At 40.5% G+C, this 27,589-nt stretch overlaps 2 protein-coding genes across 2 annotated transcripts; one reads left to right on the top strand and one right to left on the bottom strand.

Moving 5' to 3' along the window:
- Window positions 1-151: 151 nt before the first annotated feature.
- Window positions 152-9,183, bottom strand: nol6 (nucleolar protein 6 (RNA-associated)). Its single transcript, XM_072664609.1, has 26 exons — window positions 9,036-9,183; window positions 8,522-8,734; window positions 8,252-8,368; window positions 7,970-8,152; window positions 7,687-7,855; window positions 7,346-7,477; window positions 7,087-7,250; window positions 6,874-6,994; window positions 6,595-6,653; window positions 6,170-6,271; window positions 5,795-5,910; window positions 5,355-5,532; window positions 5,037-5,159; window positions 4,256-4,404; window positions 4,094-4,169; window positions 3,845-3,985; window positions 3,641-3,758; window positions 3,245-3,399; window positions 2,936-3,099; window positions 2,430-2,582; window positions 2,222-2,319; window positions 2,021-2,145; window positions 1,846-1,935; window positions 1,377-1,577; window positions 614-715; window positions 152-485 (listed from the first exon to the last, which is right to left on the bottom strand). Exons 1-26 carry the CDS (start codon window positions 9,078-9,080, stop codon window positions 336-338), a joined length of 3,444 nt encoding a protein of 1,147 aa, XP_072520710.1. The 5' UTR covers window positions 9,081-9,183; the 3' UTR covers window positions 152-335.
- Window positions 9,184-9,695: 512 nt separating this feature from the next.
- On the top strand, window positions 9,696-27,282 carry skic3 (SKI3 subunit of superkiller complex). The gene is made up of 41 exons (XM_072664982.1): window positions 9,696-9,826; window positions 9,970-10,062; window positions 10,169-10,312; window positions 10,829-10,920; window positions 11,010-11,085; window positions 11,205-11,348; window positions 11,795-11,893; window positions 11,986-12,094; window positions 12,297-12,437; window positions 12,614-12,715; window positions 13,095-13,219; window positions 13,326-13,412; window positions 13,519-13,622; window positions 13,709-13,835; window positions 13,921-14,100; window positions 14,188-14,312; window positions 14,396-14,646; window positions 14,890-14,992; window positions 15,102-15,284; window positions 16,127-16,271; window positions 16,380-16,458; window positions 16,650-16,711; window positions 16,790-16,846; window positions 16,949-17,017; window positions 17,114-17,188; window positions 17,290-17,431; window positions 17,602-17,695; window positions 18,028-18,105; window positions 18,200-18,324; window positions 18,412-18,535; window positions 18,673-18,897; window positions 19,327-19,399; window positions 19,485-19,538; window positions 19,639-19,750; window positions 20,553-20,681; window positions 20,947-21,071; window positions 21,487-21,651; window positions 22,656-22,808; window positions 24,773-24,903; window positions 26,047-26,176; window positions 26,785-27,282. Exons 2-41 carry the CDS (start codon window positions 9,973-9,975, stop codon window positions 26,854-26,856), a joined length of 4,701 nt encoding a protein of 1,566 aa, XP_072521083.1. The 5' UTR covers window positions 9,696-9,826; window positions 9,970-9,972; the 3' UTR covers window positions 26,857-27,282.
- The last annotated feature ends 307 nt before the right edge of the window (window positions 27,283-27,589 follow it).

Raw genomic sequence — 27,589 nt, 5'->3', positions numbered from 1 at the left:
GGGGATGTGCTAGTTTTCTCCCTCCAAGTGTTGAGGGCATTGCTAGTGATGGAAGTGTTTACATCAAGGCGGATTGAATAATTGGACTACCAAAAGGGGTTAATAAAAAATAAAAATAAATTAAATCAGGAATGACAAAAGAAGCAACATGATTATCTTATTATTATTATTATTATTATTAATTGACCATTCTTTCCCCATAGAAACATTTCACATATTCTAGGCTCATGTTTTTGCCTTTTGTTCAAAAAAGCTTTTTGAAATATACATAAAATGAAGTACACTTTGAAAACAAATAAAAAACATCATTGGCACACAGTATCTTCCAGCTGTATTCAGACAACCCATTTTTCAGTCCTTAGCTCTACATTTTTGACAAGTCCCTCCCCCATGATGTGGAAGTCTTCCACAATGGCCTCTACATTTGGAACAGTAGTGACCACATCTTTGGCCACCTCCACTTTCCTGGCGCTCATCAATGAAGTCTAAATGAAGACAATAGATACAGCAAGGTTAACAGGAATGACCTCTGAATTCTTTCCTTTAACTTTAACCAGGACACATCATGTTTTTGTAGTTAGGCCAATAAGAATGAACAGTATTTATGACAAACCTTGAAGGGCTGTGGCTGAAAAGCTTTAGGCTTCCACAGCACTGCAATGACAGTTCCTCCATATGGGTCGTGGAAAAATAGAGCTACATCTCCAAAAGCATCCTGAACAAATATTGGTAAACATTGTGGTCATCTGAGCAGTTTCACAATTTATCAGCAACAAGAATCAAATGTTCAGGCACCGGACACTAAATATCCAGTAAACCTGGCTGATTAAAGGTTAAAGGGCATATATAAATGCACTTGCATTTTATGATTTATAAGTTACATATTGTGAATGTCTAATGCATTATTTGCATAGTTATTAATCCTAATGGAGAAACTATTGTGAATGTTTTGGTAACTGTGGTTTAGCATGTGTTGTGAAGTCCCACAGGGGACTATTTTATGGCCTATAAAACTGATGTTAATTACAACCGTAATGTAGTTATGAAAAAAGTAGTGTGGGTTAACATGCAGGGCATAAAGGGTTCATTAATTTGAACCCTTTGTCCCTTGTTTCTGGCTTGCTTTTCACACTGGGCTGAAATGTGAAATGACACTTCAACACCTGTTGTTTATAGGTGGGTTAACATACAAGGAATAGGTCATATGCAAATGTGCTCATGATTGTGACATTACAACAGCCTCCAAAATAAAGGTTAAAAACTTGAATTGAAACACTGTTTATACGTATAAACAAAAAAGTAAGGTAAGTCAGTTCATCATGACAATAGTCCTTTTCAACAGAATCAACATGTAAGTTGGTATCAGAAAAACCTACCTGGAGCTCCGACAAATATAGTCTCACAGGATCAAAGTCCACGACAGGGAAAGTCCCAAAAGAGCTGCTTCCTTCTCCATTCATGGTACCCCGGTGGATGAAAGTATGGCAAGGGTCCACAGCTCTGGCTGCAAGAGGAACCTCACTAGATTTAAGGTGGATGAGAACATCGTAGGCATCCAAAGGGGGGCGGAATACCACCTAAAAAAATAATAATAAAAAATTTAGAAAACATAATAAATCCCCAAATGACCAATTACTCGCATTATTTTCTGAAATAAAATCATCTGAATTGAAACATTTACACTGCAGGTTTTAAAATTAGCTATTTTGTTTTTTGTCCAAAAACATAAGTGCATATCTTCAATATTAATCCATCTAATTACATGCATTTTACACTCCTAGTATGAATACTAACTGCTAATCTTCAGCAATCAGATAAAACATCAGCAGTCACAAAAGCACAGACCCGAACATCTTGTTTCTGTCTGGGGTCAGCGAGCTGGGCCTCCAGGACATGCAAGCTCTCTGCTGCAACTGTCACAATACGCTGAAGCACCTGTAAGGAAGAAGCAGCAACAAATTCAAACCCCCACATCATCAGCTCTCTACCTCATAACTGGGTAAATAGGTTTATCACGTACCGGTACCGAGGGTCCCTCCTTGGTCCAAACTGAGGCCTTCTGGTCATTGGGAGTGGCGACGAACATTACAGGAAGTGATTGCCTTGATGCTATGAAGTGGTTCTTGATTTCGGTATAATCAGCAGCTACAACAGGCAAGACGACCGTTTTAGAAACACATAAAACAGTACATACGCAGAGAGAATTTGGAAGATTGCTGACCTGTGAGTTTGCCATTGAGGTTGACCACCAGAGGGCTGTTTTTCCAGTCAAAGGAGGAAAGCAGGTGGAAAAAGCGAAGTAGACCAACCTGGGGAGAACTGAGGACAAGACGAGTATTGATATATTTAACAGACCTATAAACAATGTATGCACCTTAATTTCAGCCACAACAACTGCTGGCTGAAAAACAAGACAGGGAATATATTACCTGGGTGGAGTGAAGGGAGCAGGCTGGAGGAAAAGGAAGGCCACCAGCAGATCAGCTGCATCATCTCCTATATCCCCACTAAAGAGCTGTGCACCAAGCCATCGTTTAGCCAGGCGACACACTGCACCAAAGCATGGATGCTGCTGCTGGAGACTGAGAGACAAAGACCCTAAGGAAGAGCCATTTTAACCATTTCCACCCCCCCTAATTTATTTATATATTTATATATATATATATATATATATATATATATATATATATATATGCGCAATTTGAACATTTTAAATATACCAACAAGAAAATAATACATAATAAAGTAACAATTTTATAATAAATAATAAGAAACAAGTAACAAAAACATGGAAGGATTAACACATGTTGACTGCAATCAATCAAGCATTAGAGATGATGTGTTGCGCCACACCAACCACGTTTATTGCGTCTTAACCCTGCCAGACATGCCAACTGTAAATATGGGGACTGTAAGTGTGTACAAATGTATGTACCCATGTAAGGTGCTGGTGAGGAAGGGTTTGTGCTGGGTCTCAAGTTCCAGTGCCTGTGCCTCCGGGTTGTCCCTCAGAATCAGCATTCCTTCTGGGGTCACTCTTTCTCTCAGCACCTGCGGCTCTCTGTGGTATGCTACCTGAATCCGGAACACCAGTCCATCCTAATATCAAAAAACACAAAAAGTACTTCAGCATACATCCATTTAATTCAGACATAAGATCATTTTTAATTAACTAGCAGACTTTTTCCAGAATAACTAAAACTAAACTAAAGTTATTTTGCATCCATCCAACACTAAACACTACCTTCCACACATCCAGATGTGAAGGTGTGGGCCGGAACATGTAGTCATGCTGCTGTTTGAGCAGCTCTCCGAGGCGGAGGTGAAATGCGGTTTTAATATGGCGGATTGCCAATCGGTTATTAGGCCACTTTCCACTCCCTTCCATGTGACAAATAACTGAAGGCAGAATAGAAAATAAAATAACAGTAGTAGGTTAAAATAGTGAATCTAAAATAAAAATAACATGAATCCATTTTAAAATCAATACACCAAGCTACACAAAGTATATATACATATTAAAATAGTAATTTCTGTGGATTTTACTGTGGCAAACAATGAGCTATCCTTCAAATATTCAATAAAGATATATACATTATTGAATATTTGGATAATATTCTGGATTAATATACTGTATTACCTTTAATAGGTGTTATAAGGTGAGGACAAGGCTTCCCCTCTTTTGGAAGCAAAGCATTCACAGTCTTTTCCTTCTTAAAAAAGGACCTGTTCAGCTTTACAGGTTCTGGGGGAAACACCTAAAAAGGAAATTACCAATTTTACAATAAACAACTATAAGAAAAATGTCTGGATGCTGACAACAACAGATTACGATCAAGCTGACCTGGGTGTATCTGAGAGCTGGGTGGGCACCCTGCACTGAGGTGATGGAGAGAGGTAAACCTTCCAGCTGCCACAGCTTTCTGCTCAGGTCATCAAAAGACTGGACCACCTTCAGGCTCTCCTCTTCTCCAGTGCTGATTATCTGATCAACACAGCACAGTTAGAACTGAAGATGTAATTCAGCACCTGAAGGTAATTTAGATATTTTAAAAGTGCAAGCATACATAACACCCGCACGGTTAATACATACTTCATGTCCCAACTTGATCGTTTCATCTACCCGTCCTCCCATAAAGCTGACACATGTGTAGGGAATGTCTGCATGACTAAAATGAGAGACAGAGAGAGACCATAATTAGTTATAATGTATGTTGTAACTACTTTTGATTTTCTTATTGTAAAGCTGGCTTACAGTTCCAGAAGGTGGTTGATGATCTTCACCAGTATGTATCTCTTCTGATAAGCGGTGGAGCCAGACCACAGCACTGCTTCAGTGATCGCCCCGTCTTGAAAACGTCGTAGCTCTGAACGGGAGCCCCACAGCTGCCGGAACTTAGCTGCCTACGGAACAGCTTGTATTTTAACCTTTGCACAGGGTCTTTATACACTATATGGACAAATGTATTGGGACATTTGTTGGGACATCCTGCTATTGTTGGAGTAACTGTCTCTACTGTTAAGGGACGACTTTCTACTTGATATTGGAGCATTGCTGGATTAGTGCCTTTAGGATGTTGTCCATAACTCATCCCATCCCTGGACGGAGCACCATACACAGTTCCACTGCTCAATGCTGCGGGGCTTTATACTCATCTTGCCCACTCCTAACATTAGGCAAGGTGTCAATAGGCTCTATTCTATTGGCAATACATCCAACTGCCAAATGCATTCATTAGAAGGAGTGTCCACAAACATTTGAACTTTCTTATGTCTCAACATAACCTTTTTAAAATACATCTATAATGTTGCCAGAGGTCATCAGTAAAGTTTATGATTGATTGATTTATGATTGATTACACTCATGTTACACAGGTAGGCGAACGTAGTGTTAGGAGTCTTGCCCAAGGACTCTTACAGGCCTCGTCCGTTTGCAAATAAAGGTGAAAGTTCTTGCCTGTAAAAGACAACACCCTACACCGACCTCTTCTTGTAGAAGTATGCTTATTAATATAGTATTAAAACCACAATTTTACCTCAGGGCTGTCCGCTGGAGGTCCTCGTTCCAGCACAGAAAAGCAGTGCTCAGGGTTCAGTAGCAGGCCAATTGACAGTGGTGGCTGGTCCTTGTGCTTAGGGGGCTCACTGTACACTGACCACTATTCAAACCAATTCACAGAGAGAAATGTTATTTCACTGTGAAGAACATACATGAGAAATTTGCAAGAGGAGCTACATATGAAGATGATATAATGGCATATATGGAATAAATCACACAAAATTCAACATACAAATACTGACATATATTATTGAAATCGGTCAAACAAGGACCATATTAGGGATCATGCATTGACCTCAGGGTCTGAAAGACATGAATGAGTCAGAAGACGGATCCGCTGGCCAAGTCCTTGTTGCAGGAGGGACAAGATGAAAGGGAGGACTGCCAGAATGTAGTTTCCGCTGTGGTCCATTAGACTTCCGAGGAGACTGAGCTTCTTACAGGAGGCTTGCATTTTCACCAAGTCACTCAGTCTGAGAAAGTGAGAGACAGACTTTAGATTAAACAATATGACTATATAAACAACATGAAGTTATATAATACAAGTATCTTCTGTAGATATAAACTATTATATATATAAAAAAAGTACATAGTATTATATATTGTGTGACTCATATGTACTATGTGCACACTTTAGTGTGGCTTCATTGATACATGATTGCACAGCTCTGCTACCAAAATAAAATAACTACGATCATATAGTGCATACTATGTACAGTATGGTGAAACACTCACTGATAGACATGGTCATAGGTCCTGATCATAGGTTTGGGGGTCATAAGCAGGGCTTGGAAACTGTCTAGGGTGGGATCATCCCAGAACTGTAGAGAGAGTGATGCTTCATGCTGGATCTGTTGACCAATCAGAATGGTTTCGCATTAACAATGTTTGGTCATTAACAACTCAGCTTTCCATCTTCACATTGCGGCAGAGTAAAAGTACATAGTCAAATAAATACACTCAAGCGGAAGAAAGCACTTCAGGGAAAACCAACATATTGGTTTTCACCCTAAAGGGACTTTTGCAATAATTACATCCTGAAGCTTTCAGGCTCAGTATGTACATAGACCCACCAGTCAGAGCTTATGAGCCCAAACAAGAAATGCTAACCTGTTTGTAGGTGCAAGTTGTCATGTCTGCACACATATTGAGATGACCAGAGGGGTCCACGAAGACCACTTGAAAAGCACTGTGAAACTCAGACAGTGATGGCTAATAAGGAAAGAGAGAGCAGACGCTGTTATTCAATATTTTTTCATTTACACATGTGCTGATGTCGATATATAAACATATATAATGTAGAAATTGGAACTAGGTCTACCTGCACTAGCATTATGGAGAAATATACCATTTCATTCTATGGGGTTACAAATGCAGTAAAATATAATCAAATATATAATCATATAATCAAATACAGGTTTGAAATATCAGTCAAATAAAAATAAAAAAAGGGAAAAAGCCCATAATCAGCTGTCTGCAATCAATGTGATTCCAATATCAGTATGTACAATCAATATCATGAAATAATTGCTCACCGCTTTTGAATCTGGGTTTTTCGCCAGGGTAACCCCACTCTCAGTCAGGTCTGTGGAAGCTATGGGAAAAAGGCATAAAAAGGCAAATTTTCTGTACATTATGCAACAAGAATAGATTTCAATTTCTGAACAGATACCTATGCAGTTTGAAGTTCCCTTCCATTCAAATGCTTTCACTCCATATGGTTTGAAAGCTCACTTAAAATGTCTGAGATAAGTCCTTACAAACTATTTTCCTGACTCCTGTACAGTATAAGTACACAGCAAGTATTTTCCTACCTAAGAAGTGCAGTGCATTTCTGAGCAGCTGGTATGCATTCATGGTTTTCCCCACTTTGTGCGTGGAAAGAAGATAAGCCAGCAGCATGGCAGCTAAGAATCCTCCAAAGCACCCGGTCCCCTATGGAAACATACAAAATTGGCTTTGACGGAACAAAAGATTTAAAGATACTCATACTATGCCATAGAGAACACTGGGCGGACTTTGCTTACCTGATCTAACTCCCTCTGCCTCAGCCACACTTTGAGGAGTGCCACAGCGTCTCTAAATGCAGGACACTGTGTGCTATGTGCACTGAGGAACTGCAGATGTGACCGTGGAAGATGATCCCCCAGTACTGTGCTGTTATAATGTGGAGTTGAAGGCTCATTGCTTTCTATATATATAAAAAACAATAATCAGGCTGTTTTAGTGACTTCAAACAGGGAGAAAAGGTGTCAAGAATGGAACATCCCTAAAAACCACTTTTACCTGGTTCAGAGCTTCGGCCAGTGAACCACTCCGTCCGGATGTTGTTCTTCTGAGGATGGAAGCGGCTTGGCTTGAGGAAGTCAGGAGGGGGGAGGGCATGAATTCGCAACGTGATGCTGCTGCTGTCCTTACCTGCAAGTGACAAAGGTGCATACAATCGTAAAATAATGGTCCCAGATGGCCTAGAGCACCACTCCTGGAGAATTACCCTTTTTAGAGTTCAGTGCTAACCTTAATGTAACACCTACCTCTAACAATCTTATGTTCCGAGTTATTTCATGGCAAATATCAGGTGTTAAATATATGAATACAAACAAAATATATAAAGAAAAACACTGTACCTGCAGGTGTCACTAGAAGGAGTGGGCGGAGCCGGTTCCCATGAAGGCAGGAATAGTGCAAAGGGCCCACTGCTGGTGATGAAGCGAGGTGCTGTGCCAGACCAGCCAGATAGAGAGCCCTCTTTCTTGAGTATCTCTGGTTTATGCCATCCATTGGGTGCAAGATACTCTACAGAGATAAAGAAAGCAGATTATATATCCAACAGCTGTACAACATAGATACAATTACACGCTCAGATTAGAAACCAATTTTCAGTATAGAAAACCAGCCCCTGGCACGTACAGCAGGAATTGTGACAGCCAGGTCGACAGTAACTCTAGGTTTGATGCAGGCGCCCAGTGGATAACTCCCGATCAGGTCAACAGAGGCAGGGGGCTCCATGTGGAATTTGCCTTTAACAGCCTCTGGAACCAGGATAAACGGGACATCAATCCCAGAGTCTTCTAACCAAGACAGGTCAGTCAACTAGAAAAACATCAGAAAAAGTACAAGGAATTTCATAACATGCTTTTTGTAGTTCCAAGTGAATTTCTTACATGAAGTCTCTCCAGGATGGACACTAACCTCCACTACTGGAGATTCAGGAACAGACTGCAGGAGATCTGTGATCTCCTGTACGAAGGAGTCCACCAGCTTCTTTCTGCGCTCACTCAGTGCCACCTCCTTCAGCAGCTCCTCCATCTGCAGACCAACCAGAAAAAAAACAGGCCACACAACTCTCAGTTGAGTCAGTATGAGGATGTAGATGTGACCCATTCATGTGGCGATTTACTTGATCCCAAAGGTACAGTATGAGATGTCCAGAATGGACAACAACCTTAAAGTTCGACTGACCTGCATTTTTAACAAGCTACAGTGAAAAAGACTCTCTGCTTCTTTTAGCTGATTGAGCTCCTCAACCGTAGGAGCTTTGTACAGATCTCCTTTGGACAGTTTAAGTGGACGAAGGACATTATCCTCAGAGATTGGAGCCTGGATCCTTTTCTTGGAGGCTTCCACTGAACTTTCCATATCTTCTTTACACTGAGCAGAATCTGATATATCCACCTGTGAGAAAGTAGTATATAATCAATGTGGTACATTTAAAAATTATACAATTATAAACAGGAAAAGTAAACAGTATGTATACGCGTTTGTGTCTTTCGTCCAAGTTAAAAAAATCTCAAAATCATAATATATTAAACAAATTGATATTTTATGAAAGCCATATTTATTATGATTACATGGAGGCAAAAAGTTACATAATGAATGAAGAGAACAGACATATGCAGAGCAATCTTAGCTAGCTAGCTAGCTGCCCTAGCCACAGTAAATCAGCTGCACAATTTGTATTAAAAAAAGCTCAAACCTCATTTTCCAGGTCTTCAGTTGATGTCAAATGTTTCCTCTTCATCTTAAAATGTAAACGATTTCAAGTCAACGAAGAAAGAAAACATGGATCTATAGATTTATTCCTTCAGTCACAAGCAGCCACAGCAAAGCACTGCAAACTCACATGGGGACCACAGTGCCGCACACAAACCCAGGCCGTGACGCATTCGTGCTCTGATTGGCTCGTTGCTAATCTTGCTCGTCTTCCATTGGCTAAACACATTTTAGAACCGCCTTCCAGTCAAGTTTCTTTGAGACTGCAACAGTCCTGAAGCTCAAAATAAAAGTCCTGTGTATGCCGTCAGAAATCAGCGAAAGGGTACTGTTTAATATTTCAACATATCTCTTCCAGATATACCTTTTACTCACACTTAATATCTCATATTAAATCTGATAATACATATAATGCAATTTTACTTACTGTACATTTATGTTTATATATATTATCTTGCGTTGGATTTATTTTTTATTTACTCTTGATGCCTTGATTATATAGTATTATTATTAGTAATTAGTTCCACTAATAACTGTTTCATATCTTTTATTTAAAAAAATAAAATAATTAAAGTGTTGTTTGGTTGTACAAGCGTCACTTTGAGCGAGCAAAGTTGTCGTTCTGCGCATGCGCAGTGTTATGTTGTGCACAGGATGAATCGGGCTATGTGCTAGCGCTACATTTGTAGTTTAGCTCTCCGTTGGTGAAATATTATTATTTTTTATATACTTCTATGGTTTTTGGCATCGCACAAACTCCGCTACCTTATTGAGGTGTGTGTGTTATTTTATTTTCTAGCTGTTTGGCTACTTAGCTGGCCGATTGCTAGCATACAGTGTATGAAGTTAGCAGACTAACATTATTAAGGTGCAACAGCTACTTGACTTTGACTGTTTACCTTGTTTATTTCTCACAGACAATGTCGAATAAAGAAGTAAAGTCAGCTTTAAAAAGTGCTAGAGAAGCAATCAAAAACAAGGAGTTTAAAGAAGCATTGAAACACTGTAAGGTGAGAATTTCATCAGACCTGACAGCACCTGTGTGTCCCAATATTGTCTGGTCATGATAGTGTGGCTAGCTCACGAAATTAACCTTGTCTTCCAACTCCCACCCAGGCTGTTCTTAAGATAGAGAAGAATAACTACAATGCCTGGGTTTTCATTGGAGTTGCAGCTAATGAGCTGGAGCAGCCAGACCAGGCCCAGACTGCCTACAAGAAGGCTGCAGAACTGGAGCCTGAGCAGCTACTTGCGTGGCAGGTTGGTACAGGATTTCATCTGACATGCTGAAGAAAACGATGGAGTATCGGTACTATTCATCTGCCATATTGTCGCTGGCATGCAAAACCCTCATCTCCATTTTTGCAGTGTGTCACATTTTGACAAAATTTGAACCTGACAGTTGTTCTGTACATCGGGTCAAAGATTTAATGATGAATGGACCAATAAAAATGCTCCAGAAAGACTTGGACTAAAATCTGCCATTGGCCTTGGAGATAAAAGGTTTTTGCATCACAGCACAAAATTTAACAGAGATTTTAAAGGTTTCTGCTTTAATCACTGTGTGGCATGCACATGGTTATAATAGTCTGACTTTATTGAACATGTGTGTAGATGGGCTGTGGACATGATGTTCTTGGTCTAGTGTGGTGGTTTAATCTGTGGTGGATGTTCCAGTGGCATAGAGCATTCATTGCATATTCCTTGGTTAGGTTAACACATTTATTTTGCTGTGCAGAAAACATGTGATCATGTTATGATGGATGTCTTTTACAGGGCCTTGCAAATCTGTATGAAAAAAGCAACCAAGAAGACTTCAAAGCTGAACTGCCCAAAATCTATCAAAAACTCATAACATTATATGAAACGTGAGTATATCTGAATCTTAAGCTACACTACTGTTACTTGCTTTTGCTTTTTTTTTTATTATGAATCTTGCATGGTTTTGTGTGTCCAGTTTAGACAAAGTCAAATGCTTTGAAGTGAGCAAGAAGTTGGTGGATGTCTATCAGGCAGAAAAGAACTATTTAAAGGTAAGGAAATGAGACTCAAGATAGTGATTGGGATTTCCACACAGATAATAGTTAAAAGCTGCATAGTGTTTAGTTCTTGGTCTCTTATTATTTGATCTCAGCTGTATTGTCATGTGCAGGTGGCAAGAGTGTGGCTGCGGCTCATCCAGGTGAGGGAGGCAGAAGAAGGTGTGGAGAACTTTGAGCTGCTTGAATTATGGAGAGAAATGATCAAGCTGCTCCAGCACACTGTGGAAGAGCAGGACAACGAGACTCAGCAACATGTGAGTGATTTTGTTTTTCCATATTGCTTTAGTCTTTTTGTTTAAAAACCCATTGATATACACTATATTTCCAAATGTTTGTGCATACCCCTTCTAATGAATGCACTCAGCTACTTTAAATTGCACCCAATCCTGACACAGATGTGCAAATGCACACACACTGAGTATCTAGTTCCTGTAGAGAAGTATTGCCAATAGAGTAGGACTCTCTGGAAAAGAGGAACATCAACCTATTGGCACCATGCCTAATACCAGGCATGGGCTAGAGGGATACAAAGCCCCCCAGCATTAAGCTGTGGAGTGGAACTGTGTTCACATAAAGTATGCAGCATCTAAAACAATTGGGATGAGTTGGGGATGAGGTGTGGCGGTTATCATCCAACAGTAGAGACAGTTGACTCTCAAGGGTTTTTGTAAGAGACTAAAACTGTATGTTCCCTTTTCAGCTCCTCTCTGCTTTTGAAAAAGCTCTTCAACTAACAGAAAACATACCTAGTGAGGACCATAAGCAAATCTCAGAAGATTACATTAAATATCTCTCAAAAGTAAGTGTTATCATCTCTTATCTCATCTGGAGTGACATGTGTGAGGAATGCTAATTACTGAGTGTATGTGACCTGTTTTGCATGTCCACCAGCTTCCTCATGAAGTTTTGAAGCTGAAAGAGGTTTGTGAGACTATGCTGTCCCTCTACCCAAAAGACACATATCCTCTAGAAGTTCTTTCACAACATTATCTACTGTCAGGTAAGGGACAAAAAGTTGACATTTACCCTGACTATACAGGGCTAAAGGTTATCAAGTGTGTTTTGTCTATTAAAAGAAGCAGAGATTAATTTCAAAACTAAGACGGATAAGAAATGTTGGGTTTGTGTTGATTGCTGTTTATTGGTATTGATATTGATATCTGGTAATTGAGGTTGTGTTTGTTGTGTTTGATTGGTGGTAGATGATTGCAGTGAAGATGCTGTCAGCTGCTACACTCGTCTGCTGGAGATGGACCCAGTGAGTTCACTGGCCCACTTTGGCCTGGGTGTCAAGGCTCTTCAGGATAAGAAATATGAAGATGCTGCCAGAAGTTTTGGTCTTGGTCAGTCCTTTTAGTGTTCAAAAGTATCACCAGAATTATAAAGAGTATTCAAAGTACACATACTAAACTCTGTAACCTATAGTAGCTACTGTTTATTGTCTCATGGGGGGCAGTGGGTATTCGGGGAAGAGCACTACAGTAGCCTTTTGTAACAGCTCTGCTGCCTTTGTCTCCAGGACTAAGACGAATGTGCTCCAGCATCATTGGCTGGTACAACCTTGCTCAGGCTGAGTTGAAAATGCACAAATACTCTGACAGTGCCATGTCCTCCAAACAAGGTACAGTTCTTATGTCACTGTCAGACTTGTCCATGTTGATGAAATTGTGTTTGTGTGTGTGAGCTACACCCTAAACTTCTAAACATACATTCACACAGTATTTCAGTATTTTATACATGTAATGATGAACAGGACCTCTCAGCGGGTCCAGCAGCTGTCTGGGAGGTGTAGTCACTGGTTAATCAGTATTCTTGGCTACAAATACGCCATGAAAACAAAATAACACTCCACACAACTACACCATGGAGGTGGTAGTATCAATTTTAACACCTTTGGAGTAGAGTCTTTTGGTCAAAGGTCTCTTGGTGGCCTCCCTCACCAGTCCCACTCGGTCAGTTAAAGAAGTTGAAGCATCATAGCGCGCTTGTCTGTATTGTAGGGCTCACCGTGTCTGCAGGGTATGCTGAGGATTGGACCCAGAAGCTGCTGAGAGTGCGGCTGGAGGCTCTTGTGAGAGTTGGGACAGAGCAGAGTACAGATGAAGCTCTGGAGATGCTCTTTCAGGTATTATTCCACTCAACAGGGTGCTTTTCTTGGGGTTCACTGTGTTCCTTTGCAATTAATAGAGGTTCAGCTGTTTGCCTTGCAACCTGAAATGGCTCTCTTTCAGATGACCGATTCAATCAATGATCCTGCACTGTTAGTGTTGAAAGGGAGGGCATACTTGCAGAAGGGACAGCTGGAAGAAGCATTTCAGGTACCGCCTGTTAAGCTGACATACTGTGATTTTTGTGTGTGTCTTGGAACGCATTGCTTCATTTAATTAAATATGGATTGTCTAAATTAATTTTTGTCATTTAAAGGTTTCTTCTGAGTTGCTGAGCTCACATCCCGACTCTGTAGAGGGGTTAACCCTAAAGGGACTGACTCATACAGCTAAAGATGAGTATCAACAAGCAGAAAAGAGGTGTGTATCATGTTGTTACTGTCCTACTCTTTCATTCATACATGGCTGCAGCCACCTATATACACACAGTCTCCTCTGACTTCCAGCTTTGTAGAGGCTCTGTCGCAGAGGCCAGATAGCGGGGAGCTGTATTTTCTTCTTGGGCGACTATACTGGAACATGGGGGAGGAGACACGAAAAGATAGGAGCAAAGCTCATACTCATCTACTGAAGGTGTGGTGCTACTGTTATGTCATCAGCTGTAAATACGCTTACTAGGCTTTTTAGTAGATTTTCTCAACATTTACCATCTCACCAGGCTGCGAAACTGGATCCCCATCTGGGCTCGGTTTTCTGCTATCTGGGTCACTACTACAGGGAGGTGGCCAAAGACTTGGGCCGAGCCAGAGGCTGCTATAAGAGAGCTTTCGAGCTGAACTCAGCTGATGCTGAGGCTGGAGCTGCCACTGTGGACCTCAGCATGGAGCAGGGAGACATGGTGGGTCCTACATACCAGCTTGCATAGAGGAGGTCTTCCTATACATCTCAGTGCTTGGTTGCCAGTTTTTGTGTTCTCTCTCTTTAGGACTCTGCTTTGGCAGTTCTGCAGTCAGTGACTGAGAGAGCAACTCCTGGTTCAGCCAAGTGGGCCTGGATGAGGAGAGGCCTGTACCACCTTAAAGTGGGCCAGCACCAGCAAGCTATTGCAGAGTATGAGTCCATCATCTTAGTTAGGTATCGTATTGAACATAAAATATACATGCTGGATTAATTCTGTATGCCTCCCCCTACAGTCTGCAGGCAGCATTGCGGGCTGATCCCCAGGACTGGATTTGTTGGGAGTGCTTAGGCGAGGCCTATCTGAATCGCAACAGTTTTACAGCTGCTCTCAAAGCCTTTGCCAAGGCCCACCTTCTCCAGCCCAGCTCCATCTACAGCCTCTATCAGATGGCTGCAATCAAGCAAATACTGGGCAGGTTTAAAGAGGCTGCAGGAGAGTACATGCAGATTATCGAGAGGGAAGAATATGTGCCAGCATTAAAAGGTGAGTTTTTGTTTTTACAAAGCTTTTTAGTCAGTCTGTGTGTGTGTGTGTGTGTGTGTGTGTGTGTGTGTGTGTGTGTGTGTGTGTGTGTGTGTGCATGCGTGCCTGCGTGCATCTGTCTGTCTGTGCTTGCTTTATCAAATTCACTAAACTTGATGTATTATTAGTAATATACAACAGTGGCTAGATAGTTGCTGGATAGTTGCTAAATTAAGATTACTCTTCATCTTATCTTTTTATTAGGTCTTGGGGAATGTCTTTTGGCCCTGGCTAAGACTGCAATGGGGGACTACCTGGATGGCAAAGCAGTAGACCTGATTCAGGAAGCCATCAAGTATTTGTTCAGGTATTATATTTCTTTGTTTATTTTTAGACTGCACATACTTTGTCATTCAGTAAGCTCATATTTGCATATTTTCTAATGAGGAATATATGTGTGACTCTTGTGTGTGCAGGGCAGTCCAGAAGCGTTCAGACCTGTCCTGCCTGTGGAAGTTGCTGGGTGATGCCTGCACCAGCTGTAGCACCGTGTCTCCTAACCGAGTCAGTGCATTGGTGCCTGGGTCTCTGTGTGGGGTAGAACCTCAAGACCAAAACCACAAGCAGAACCAAAAACAGCTGCTCAGTCTCGGGGAGAGGTGGGTCTCCTTACAACGCCCTCACACACCGTGCATATAAATTAAAATGATTAAAATAGTTGTAGTATGTAAACATTTTTTTATTTATTTGAAGTTTTGAAAGGTGCTGTCCACACTATAATTTATGCAACCCACTAAGCTGCCAAACAGCTGCAGATTATTTTTTTGTTTTTGTTTTTTTGTCACAAATATGTGAATGGATTTACATATATTCACCTATTCTGCTTACAGCAGGCTAGCTCTGCTTCTTCACACTGATGTTGCAAGGAGTGTTTCAGCTCAGCTCTGCTTTTTAAATATAAAACAATACAAGGCAGTCAATCATTAAAGTGTGTGTGTGTGTGTGTGTGTATGTATATTCTGCTAACAGGGATAACAGGAAAAAAGGGGGGTGTGCAATCTTAAAGCCTCTGAGAACCTAAATCTAAGTTTTCTTTCTAATTAAGTTAATCTGGCTCCTCAGGGCCCCCACAGTAAATGTACAAAGTATGTCTTATGAATATCTTCCCAAAGTCTGATAAATGTCTGCTTTGTTCACTAGTTTTGGTGTCCTCTCAATGTGGAATGAGCAGTCCTATACCTTCACTTTTAGTACACTTCAAGTTTAGTATTATACACAATTATTATTACACAAAATGTCAATGTATCAAAATGTGTTCCCATGGGCTTTAATGGATGAAGAGAGGTTTGATAATGGAAATGTTAAAATGACTGATTGGTTTTAGTAGCAAAGGAACTGATTTAGGAATTGATTTAACATTTCCTTTGCCGTGAATCTTGTGATGGCATTTGTGCCTTTCTTTCTAGTGTATCAGAAACATTCTGCAACCTCTGTGTTCCAGATGTTATGGTCATGCTCTGAAACTGATGGCGGATGCCCCAAGCCTGTGGTGTGATCTGGGCCTCAACTATTACCACCAGTCCAGGCTGCTCCATTCTCAGCTCACAGAGCAGGATGTCCGACCACTGCTAGAAAAAGCTCTGCAGGTATACCCTTTTACTCAAGTACAGATGCCAGAGATTGTAAAATTGGGAAGAAATGGAAACTGCTGAACTGGGCTGAGAGCAGTATTATTTTGTTTGATCTTTATTTAGTGTGTTAAGAAGGCAGTCATGATGGAAAGTGGGAATCACACTTACTGGAATGCACTGGGAGTGGTGGCCATGGCTAAAGGTAAGCAAAACAGTCTGATAATATCTGAAAAGTTTTGTTCAAGGTAGGGCTGCAACTAACAATTGTTTCCATAATTGATTAGTTGGTCCATTATGATTTTGATGAATTGATCATTTGCCAAAGATGGGGTGATGTTATTAGTCTATCAGGGTGTAATGACAATAACACACACAAATGTCTTATGTTTACAGGAATTGAAAACTTTGGCCTTGCGCAGCATAGTTTTATAAAATCAGTCAAAGCTGAATCAAATGTAAGTGCCAGACATGCAATAAAAGGCCCTATTAATTTAGTCATTAATGTTATACTGACAAATCCATGTTTTTTATAGAATGTTGTAGCATGGACAAACCTTGGAACCTTATATCTGAAGAAGGGCAACATTGAGGTACATTTTATGTACATGCATATACTATATATAGTACTGTGTAGTCTAGCCTGATACTTTCCTTATACACTTGCTTTCATTTGTGTTGAATTAATCCATTAGCTTGCCCACGAAGCTTTCAAGATTGCCCAGTCTCTGGAGCCATTGTATGTCAACTGTTGGATTGGACAGGTATAACAAACATTTAATAAAAAAAAGACATTCATAACGGTTTCCTTTTTACTCACTGAAAGCGAGACTAAGCTTAAATGATTTCCTCTTCCACAGGCTCTTATTGCTGAGACTGTAGGCAGCTATGACACTATGGACCTCTTCAGACACACCACTGAGCTAAGCACTCATGTAAGAGTAACATGTGATCACTCATTGTTGTATAGACCTCTCCTCTCTGAATATTCATGTAGTAACGCCTGTTTGTTATGTGTGGTATTTGTGGTTTTTAGACTGAAGGGGTGAAGGGTTATGCATACTGGGTCTGCTCCACTCTTTTGGACAAGACTAACCGAGACTCTGAGCTTTATCGCTACAACATAGTCCAGATGAACGCTGTCTCAGCAGCCCAGGTGTCTCTAAGCAAGTACACAGGTATGTCAACCGCACACGCTCACTGGAATGGAATGGTGGCGTCTGTTCAAAATGTTGCTTGCTGGTCTAAGAATTAAGCCTCTATTTAAAATCTAATTTGCCTTTGTCAATGATCATTCAGTGTTGGGGAAACCATGTTTGATCTAACTGGTTGTTGTGTAAATTTGCAGAGAGGATCCAGACTGACACTGATGCCTTTGTAATGCTGGGCTTTCTGAATGAACACTTACAGCTGAAGAGGCAGGCCACTGAGGCTTATAAGAGGTAGATAAAGGGACAATAATCCTGATATATGAAGTATTTATGCATAATTAATGTCTGCTTTCCAGTCTTTGCATATACAGTCTTTTCTCTTTTAGAAGTTTGGCCACACATGGTCGTGTTATGGTTGTTGTCGATTTCTATGTAGGAAATATGTTCAGATCCTCTACAGAGGATGACGTCTTTACAAATTTGACGTTTATAAGCAATAAGTAATGACACTTTAGATATGTTATATTTTATTGAAGTAGAGGAAATCAACAGATGTGCTGTTTGTACTGGTATTATTACTTTGTAAAATACTGCAAATCTGAGTTCCCATACTCTCTCCTCAGAGCAGTGGAGTTGCTTGAGAACAGCCCCCACATAGAGGAGCTCAGCTTTGCTGTTAGAGGCTATGCACGCGCACTTTGGTAATCCCAAAAGACTTATTATCTTATTGTCACTTGTAGTTAATACATACAGAATTGACATGAACACTAATGTTAAATGGCATTTTGATTATAGTGACACAGGGCGGTGGGAGGAGGCAGTTCGCCAGTACTCCTCCACACCCCTAGAGGAGCTGCATGATCTCACAGGACTGGCTCTGGCCTGCTTTAGGGCAGGACGTTTGCAAGAAAGCATTAATGGTGAGTGTAACTTTTTTGTAGATCTGTCTATGCTGTGTATGAGCAATCCTTTTACACATTGTGACCCCCCCCCCTTTTGTATCCCAGCCTATGAAAAAGCTCTTGAGGTGGCCTCCACTGAGAAGGAGAAGGCATATATACTGACTGCTCTAGCTTTACTTCAGCACAAATTGGGAAACATGGACACTGCCAAAACTCTGCTCTTCAAGTGGTGAGCAAACTTGCTTGCAACCAGACTTCTATACATACACAATGTTGACTTAATAATAAGTATGTAAGTATATAATATATAATAAGTAAGTAATAATAAGTATGTATAATAATAATTGTGTATGTGTGTGTGCACAGCTCTTTGCTGAAGGAACCAGTTACAGAGAGTCTGGAGTGTCTCTGTGCTCTGGGCCTAGTACATGGAGATGTCACACTGGCCAGCGCTGCCCTCTCTGAGCTGTTGAAGCTTGAGGGAGCTCAAGAGGGTGCTGTGGAGGAGCGCTGCCTGCTCACCTGCACCTTACTGGCCCTACAGGGCAACTATAGTGCTGTTCAGAGAGAGGCTTCCAGGGCTGTGTTCAGGTACATGGTGCAAGAAATGCCCTTTTATGCTGATTTGAAATCAGTTTTTAAAGTCTGTGTGTAATGCTTGATATGGGGATGCATCTATATAGCTATACTCTCAGGCTAGATGGGTTTCTTGGGCAAGGTAAAGGTAAAATGTAAAGTCTAAGGACAAACCAAAAATAAAGTTGAGCGATTTTGGTGGGTTGAAGTGTTAAAAAACGACTACACCACTTGAGAAGCATTGCAAGTGTCTGATCAGTCTGGTTCATTACAACCCTTCATCCGTTAATTTATATTTGTTGATTAAAGGAACAAGAGGTGAAAACGGACACCTTAGCTGACAGCTGAGCTCTTGTGTTATGATTCTTCTATATTAAGTTCCTGGTTTTATAATTATTACATGTAAATCTTTTGCCATTTCTGCTTGACCTTTTCTTAAAACAGGAGTCCAGGAAATCCATCCCTTTGGGCTCTGCTGTCCAGATTGGTGCCACAGTACTGTCCTGGTAAAGCTGATGTAAGCAGTCTAGAGTCATTTTTGAACTGGGGGGGGGGACTTGACTATGTTTGTATATTCATGAAATCTCTTGTGTCTCTACCAGGGAGGAGCTATGGCGGGCAGCGTGGCATGCCATGCGAGCATGACCCTAGGAAAGGTAGGTATATGTTATTGCCTCTAAAGATGTAGATGAAGCCATCAAACTGGAAGCCTCAATGTCTCATGACTCATTTACATATCCTACTCGTACTCTACAGAGGGCACTGCTGTACAGTGGAGTGAATCAGTTGGCCTCGGGCAGACACTCATGGGAACACAAGAGGAGAAATGCTCTGAAGACCATCCAGAGAGCTGTGCTGCTCTGTCCTGGTAAGTTTAGGATTCATTGAGGTCTAGCTGTAAGTCGTATTACATTTGGGAAAGGAACACACATTATGTATAGAAATGGTCTTGTCTGCAGGACTGTTTTCATTTACACCACTGATGAGGCATTTATAAATCCATTAACATAGTATTTATTAGTCTAGTTTCAGTTCATTCACTCCTTTAATCTGGCTGAGTGAGCCTTGACATATTCATGTCATCAGGAGTAATCTTCAAAATTTTCAGAGGTGAGATTGTCGAAGAATTCTCTGTAGCAGTTCCCTCAGGAGCACTGAAAGCACCTGTAAGTCAATGCACTTAAAGGTGAGTTTCAGCAGTCATGGTCACTGGTTCTGTGGTTCAGTGTTTGAGTATGACCTACTAAACGACTTTGGGCAGCTGGCTAAAATGTGATTTGGTCATGGGTCACAAAGTACCAAGGAAATCCTTTCTACTTGTTTCTGAATGCAATCAAATCCTCACAGCAATGCTCCAAAACCATCATTACAGCATTAGGGACCTTAACCCCCCTTATCCCCAACTCCCCAACTCATCCCAAAGGCTGCGAGGCTTTATATCCCTCAAGCCCATGCCTGGCACTAGGCATGGGTGCATATCGTTTCATGTTTATCTGCTCCAGAGAGTCCTATTCGCACATTAGCACATCTGTGTCAGCCGTGGGGGCCACATAAAGTAGCTGAATGCATTCATTATAAGGCGTGTCCACAAACATTTGGACATATAGTGCAATATTGTGTGCACTTTCCAAAAATATAATTGTTTGTTTTCTCTTTTTCTTTCTCTGCAGATGATCCTGCGGTGTGGGCGGGGCTTATGGCTGCTTGTCACACTGAGAACACAGCATGTGCTCTCTCAGGCTCCACCCCTCGTAAAGAGGGTCTGGAGAAGGTTCTCATGACGATGGTATCCGAGAAAGGTCAGTCATCATTATGTGTGTATTTCTTGTACAGGTCAAGTATGTTATTTAGGAGAGCGTAATAGTCATTTGAATGTTACAATTGGGTGCCCGATAAATTGGCAGCCAACTTATTATTGGAATTAAAAACAGTAGTCTAGTTATTAACACTACAGCTCTAAAGATGGAAGATGAAAAAGTAAAAAATTGAGAAAAAATATAATTTGTATATTATCATGTAATAAAATGCAAATGTGTTTGTGCGTGCACGTTTGTTCCCATGCAGTAAAAGGCTTGCAGCAAGAAGACAGGCTTTTAGCTCAAGCTTTGGAGGGCTGGATCCTGCAGCAGACTGTGACTGGGCTTAGACAGAGCTGCCTGTATGATGAAGCTGAAACCCTCTGCTCACAGGTTGTGTGTGTGTGTGTGTGTGTGTGTGTGTGTGTGTGTGTGTGTGTGTGTGTGTCTCTTCCTTTGCTGTCTCACCAGTCAGCCCATCTCTCATCACCTGTCTATGCTGTCTGTGTGGGCCGCAGGTGCAGGCAGAGGCAGATTGCCCACATTATTTATGGCTTTAACTTTAGCAGCAGCAATGAGTGTCAGAGCCATAATATCATACATCACACATAATTCCACACATCTTTCACTTTTCCCCTCATTGTTGGTCTCCAAAATGTCCTTTTTCTGATGTTTTGAGTGTTTTCCCTTCTGCCCTGACTTGATTATTAGTTTGGCTCAGAAATCTGTGAATTTGTGTTCTGTGTCTGTTAACATTTATGGCGCACCTATTCATGGTTACGTGTGTGTGTATGTGTGTGTGTCACAGGTTTTGAGTGTGTCTCCTGAGCATCCTGCAGTAATCCTGTTACTGAGACAGGTTCAGTGTGAGCGCCTCCTACTGTCTAATGCTGGTAAATGTATACCAAATGCAGTACTGGAGCAGCTCAGTGCAGCAGTCATGGCCAACCCCACCTCGGTGTCTGCCTGGCATGTGAGTAGTGCATTGTACTGACTGACTGGAAAGTGACCGTGGCTAATCTTGTTCTAGATATTTAATGTTGGTCACACTTTGAGAAAGCAGACATGTACTTATTTTATCTAATACTCAGATGATTGTGATTTTATTTGTCATGGTCTGCATGTTAACTGTTGTCAATAACAGTTACAACTATGAATCCATGAGTGATGGAAAAAAGTCCTGGGTGTTTTGTTTTGCTCTTCATTGAAGTGAGTGAGGTTACAATGTCCAGATTCATTGATCCTCTCTGAGACCTTCAAAAAGAAGATGCAGATGAGTCTGGAAATGGGATTAAATGGTTCTCAAAAGACTTATAAATCAGCTGTCTCACTGTCCCCAAAATAATTTTCAAGTGGAGAAAAACTTTCAACATGGCCAGGTCCGGCTGTTCTAGCAAGTTTAGCCCAAGAACAGACCTCAAGATGTGTAAAAGAAATTTTCAAGATTCCTAAAATGTAATCACAGGACCTGCAAGTAGCTCTTACCACAGTTAATGTCAAAGTACAGCATCTACCATCAGAAAGAGATCAAACAGGTTTGATTGTCATGGGACGTCTGCAAGGGGGAAATCCTTACAGTCATGTTTAAATATGTTTAAAAAGACAAAGGTTCACATGACTGTAAATCAAACAGAGTGAGAATTTATCTCCCAAGAATCACTACAGAGACATTACCTGTACAGTCTGTATACTTCCTTTTGCTAGTCCATCCCCTTCACACTTGTAAATACACACTTGCTACATAAGTGGTCTGTCTGCAAACCGGTGTATCCACTAGCTCTTTAACTTGCTCTTCAAAAAAGACAATATTACCAACGGCCCCACCAACCAAAACAGTGCAGAAAAACTCTGGAAGGAGAAAATTCTCTTTCCCTTTGAATTTCCACTTTTCTTTATCTGTGAGTGATGTTAGGTAAACATTTTATTAGATTTTATTCTCTCTCTCTCTCTCTCTCTCTCTCTCTCACTCTCTCACAGTGGCTGGCAGAGGTGTACCGCTCACAGGGTTTGCTGACCCAGGCTTCTGTGGCTCTCAGACAGAGCCTTCAGCTGGCCTCTCAGCTAGGCCACTACAGTGGAAAGATTGGCAGCCTTCTCCGGCTAGCCCTGCTTGCTCTGAGGCCATGCATGGTGAGAACTTGGAGCGCTACTGACCTTTGGATTTGTGCTATGAATGTTTTATTTTTGCCATGTTTCCTTGGCACACAGCTGTAGAGAAGTTTAAACACGGATGTGTGAGAAATACACACACACACACACACACACAGAGAGAGAGCAAACAAACTGTGTTGTATCTTTAGTTAGACACTAAAGTGAGGGGAGAGTGGGGAGTCCCATTAGTGTTGCTGACAGTAAAGCAGTGGAAAAGTAAACAGCTCAGGCTGACAGGAGGACTCGCGTCTCCCCGCTCATCAGGCTGAAGGGATGGAGGAATGGGTCCTGCCGGCAGTGTGCTATCAGCAGAGGTGTTAAAAAGGACCTTTCACTCACATTTAAGGAGAGATACTCTGAGCAGGGGGGACAAAAAAAGGTAGTCCTGAGCAGAACTCTTTTATTAGTGTAACAAATTAATAATAAAATTGTTTCTGATGTTTTTTATACAGTTTACAGTATAGTTATAATTTATATATTTGTAAATATTTATTTTAAATATTTTATTTTAAAAAATTACAATTTATTTACAAAATGTAATGATGTATTTAGTTATATAATGACTATATAATGTAGTTTTTTGTAATTAGTATTACTGCCATTAACAATCATTAGCAGTGCATTGTCATGAGCTTCAGCTATTAGATTTTGCTTTGGTTTATTTAATCTATAACTCAAAATTAACTAAAATATACAGGCAAAATTCCTAATCAGGTCGATCTATGTCATAAATGTACCCATAGTTCAAATGTGTTGTAAACATATTCACATTGTACAGTGGTACTGCAGTTCTAGTATCTGGAGCAAGATTTTCTGGTTTAAATACCACCCCACATCCCACACCACTAGCTGACTAATGCAGAAGGTTGTCAGGTAGCCAATATTGTGTCTGTGTTTATTAACCTATAGATCAGTAGGTTATGCTAAAGGTCATGATTTTTGCTGACTGTGAAGGGCATCCTAATGGGTTGATGACAGTTGTGCAAACAAACAAAAACATTACATCGATATAAAATTATGAAGTCTGAGAAAAAATGAAATGCTAGTTTTAAGGTGGAAAATGCATTTGACTGGTTTAACCTGAGAACTCTGAGAACATTCCCATATTTTTTGTGTATTTTTGTATTTTACTTTTCGTACTGTTTTCCCTTTAACAGTTTTTTAGGTTTGACTGTGAGACTTAAATGTTTTTCTTTACAAACACTAAAAATATGTGAATTCAGCATCTGTGTAGGGCTTAGAAGGGCACAAGATTATTTTAGACAGTATGCCCTCCAGTCTCAACAAAGCAACACTTGGCCTCTTTTCCCCTTGCTGCTCTCCCTCCTTCTCTCTCCTCTTCATACTCACAGTGTAGTAATTATCCCCTCCTCTGTCAGCTGAATGTTTCTTTCAATTTCAGCTGACTCCAGCCTCTCCAGCCTCTTAAATTAAATGAGGCCCTGTGAATAGCCACTTATTTCAAGGCAATCTCTTGATTGGAAAAAAAAGTGCAGGACCTTTTACATATTCAACTTCCATGTTTGATTGTAAACTCAACCCAAAACCAGGTTATTACTTTTATTCGATTTGTTCAGTTAAATGACTAATGTGGGGGCTTTGTAAACAGTCAGGGTTAATTTTTTTGGCGTGTTGTTGTTGTAGGGATGAATGCAAAATCAATTAATCATTAATTTGATCATAAGCTAATTTGAGTGTTTACTATTGTTAAATTAGCATAATAGAGTTTGAAAAGCTTGTTTGGCAAAACCTTTGACTGTAGAAATAACCCCAGTTGTGGGACTATATTATATACATAACAGGATTATAAATAGGGATTACCTTCTTAGAACTCACCAAGGAACACAGCACTGCAGCAGTTAAAAGTAACAACAAAAGATTAAGATTAGGTTGTGCAAACTGTATTTACTAAGTTAGTCTTGTGTGTTTGTGTATGTCTGTAGGCTGGTGTGGGAGGAAATGAGTGGAAGGACCTTGTGCGGGATGCTTGCACTGAGGTGCTGAAGCTGGGCCCCTCTCCCCCTGCCTTGCTCTTTCAGGCTCTGCTTCAGTATTCCATCAAGATGGGTGCCAGGTAGGCTGTAGATTAGAGCATGATTGAGCATCAATTTACACTTAAGTGAATATTTAAACCCTTTGCAGTGGCACACCAGACTTTAGTCAGCAACCTGTTTGCTTGAATTATCCGGAGATGTGTCTAGAACCCATCCGTGATTTATATTGATTAGACACAGTTGGAAGAGGCACATGTCTGGGTCTAAAAGGGCCCAGATTTACACTGCATTGTCAATACCAATACCAAACCATGAATGATATGATCATGAAGATCTACATGTTTAGTTGGCTCAGGCTGTAGCAAAGCATAGATCATATTTCTGACAATAAACGGGCATTGCACATCACTTGGATAATATCATCCCTATGGTGAAACATGGTGGTGGCAGCATCATACTATAGGGTGATTCTCAGTAACATTGAGGCTGTTAACAATTGCGGGATGGATAAATGCATACAAACAAAACAACATTGAGGCTTCAGAGCAAGCCTTCAAATGTCTTTTAGTAGCCCAGCCAAAGCCCAGACTTAAAACTCAATGATTATCTTGGAGAAATCTGACGGTAGCAGCTCATAGATGTTCACCAGGCTTAAGAGGATCTGCAATTCATGAGTGCTACTAACTGCCCAAATCCAGGCCTGTACCCAGAACCTGTTGCTGTAATTGCAGACAAATGGTCTCCTATATATAGAAATTTTTACTTCATCATTAATTGTGTGAATGTAGATTAATGGGTAAAATGGTAGTTAAATCCATTCAATATTAAATTCTTGCAATATTTTCAATCCACTGCAAGTGTGTTTTGAGTTATGTTTTATGTTATTTTGAAAGTGCAGGCATTCACATTAAAATTCAGTCAGTGTAACCTGTGCACTACAGATGCAGCAGATAAAGGTTAGGTTGAAAAATAAAATAATTCCTTTTAGCAGATGAATCTCTCCTAACTCACAAAAGCAGCATCATCATACACCTTGATGCTCGGAGGCCATTTCTGAATAAGCTCAGTTTACCTCTTTGGCTGTTTGACCAGAGCAACACTTTAGCTAGACAGTGGAAGCACTGCTGCCAAATATAAGTGCCATAAATACTGGCCTTGGTTATTGGTTCCCCCTCAGCATCTCTTTTATTTATCATGATATGACTGTCCATTCTCTCCCCAAGGGAAACGAGGCGTCTGCTGGAGAAGATTGTTTATGGCCCTTGCTCGGGTGAGGCCAAAACCGTTACATCAGTGGCTCGCTGGTACCTCTTGTGCCACCTGCATGCCAAAGATGACCTGCAGCTTATAGATGTAAGCGCGCTCACATGTTTCCTTACATTGGTCTCACATTTGAGGATATCTGAGATTGTGCCTTTCTGAGGAGAAAGACCTCTTCAATTGCAGGAGTATTATTCATGTAAATTCACTGAACTCTGGATGTACTCATTACATTTAAAGACTTATTATGACGTAGCTAATCTGAGCTGAGTAGAGGTTATTAATCAAAAAATTATTATTAAACATATATAAACAATGTAGGTGAGTTATTGAGTTGAACGTGTACATATGAACAAAAAGTATAAACCACTTTTATACATTTTGTTAACCCTTACAATTATATTATATACATATAATATAAATATGAATGCTTAGTAATTCAACAATTTTAAGATACATTGTTATGTATTTGCCTAATTACATGAGGACAATGAATATTGTAGTATTGAGTATTTACCCTCAGTGACTAAAACCTTCAATTCCATTTATTTTCACAAGTAGCTTTAATCATTTGATTCATAGTATGCAAACTTTTCAGTATTGGAGGAAATTTGGTAGATATAGTGTTGCTATGGATCACTGATGTTAAATAGAAGAGTCTGCATTCAAACCTGAGCTTGAATTGTGTTTTCTGTTTGTAGACCTTGATGGTGGAGGCTGAAGCAGCAGGTGACCATAGGCTGTTGGAGTTCCACAAACATCTCTACCCCTGAGCCCCACTACATTGCAGACTCATCCACTCAGGACCATCACCAACCTGCCATGCAAGATCCAATACAGCAACTACTTTCTCAATCCTGCCTCTTCTGCTTTATCATGTCTTACTTTTTTATAATCCAATCAAGCATGTTTCTTATCCTTCCCCAGTCTTCATAAAGCACTTAAATCGTCCTTTGAAGCTGATCCCACTGTACTGTTATATGGGAGCATGTATAAGTGCACAGGATGATGATGATGAATCTGTTACTTAATCAGAATCAGCATTTTTCAGGTATAAAGACAGTGTATTTATACTGAATGGCTTCACAGTTTACATTTGGGACAGTGCCTTTCACAAACCTCATCTGACACAATTATGGGAGTCAAATGGTCTGGCTTGTTTTGTTCCTGAAATTGTGAAATAAAATGACTAAATCTGACACCAGGCTGTGACTATTATTGGTCAAATTTAAAGCCCTAGATTTTGGCACAGCGCTTGAGGGAATTCGTTTGAGATGGTGCATGTGAAATGAGTTGTGTAAAAGTGCTTGTTTCAAATTAAGGTAGTCTCTGCCAAAAGTAAAAAGGTTTGTGGTATTTTATTATCTAGGGCTGCCAGTAAAAGATAAATGGATACATGAAATCTGGAGGACGTTTCTCTTTGTATAGCAGCAAATACTCCAGCTAGGAATCCATGTGCTTCGCCTCTGGATGCTAACATGCACTATGTGGACAGAAAGTACTGGG

Source organism: Salminus brasiliensis, chromosome 20, assembly GCF_030463535.1.
Source record: "Salminus brasiliensis chromosome 20, fSalBra1.hap2, whole genome shotgun sequence".
Taxonomy (NCBI): Eukaryota; Metazoa; Chordata; class Actinopteri; order Characiformes; family Bryconidae; genus Salminus; species Salminus brasiliensis.
Note: the sequence above shows the minus strand (reverse complement) of the source record. Positions and strands in the feature narration are given on the sequence as shown.

Bases quoted from the DNA above. Each gene is read 5' to 3' on its own strand.
- skic3 (XM_072664982.1), top strand. From the start codon at position 9,973: ATGTCGAATAAAGAAGTAAAGTCAGCTTTAAAAAGTGCTAGAGAAGCA. The intron at 14,993-15,101 runs GTATTATATTTC...TTGTGTGTGCAG, and splicing joins GCCATCAAGTATTTGTTCAG to GGCAGTCCAGAAGCGTTCAG. The intron at 16,847-16,948 runs GTACATTTTATG...TTAATCCATTAG, and splicing joins TGAAGAAGGGCAACATTGAG to CTTGCCCACGAAGCTTTCAA.
- nol6 (XM_072664609.1), bottom strand. From the start codon at position 9,080: ATGAAGAGGAAACATTTGACATCAACTGAAGACCTGGAAAATGAG. The intron at 4,405-5,036 runs GTAAAATTGTGG...GCTGTTCCGTAG, and splicing joins CTCCAGCGGACAGCCCTGAG to GCAGCTAAGTTCCGGCAGCT. The intron at 716-1,376 runs GTAGGTTTTTCT...ATATTTGTTCAG, and splicing joins TATATTTGTCGGAGCTCCAG to GATGCTTTTGGAGATGTAGC.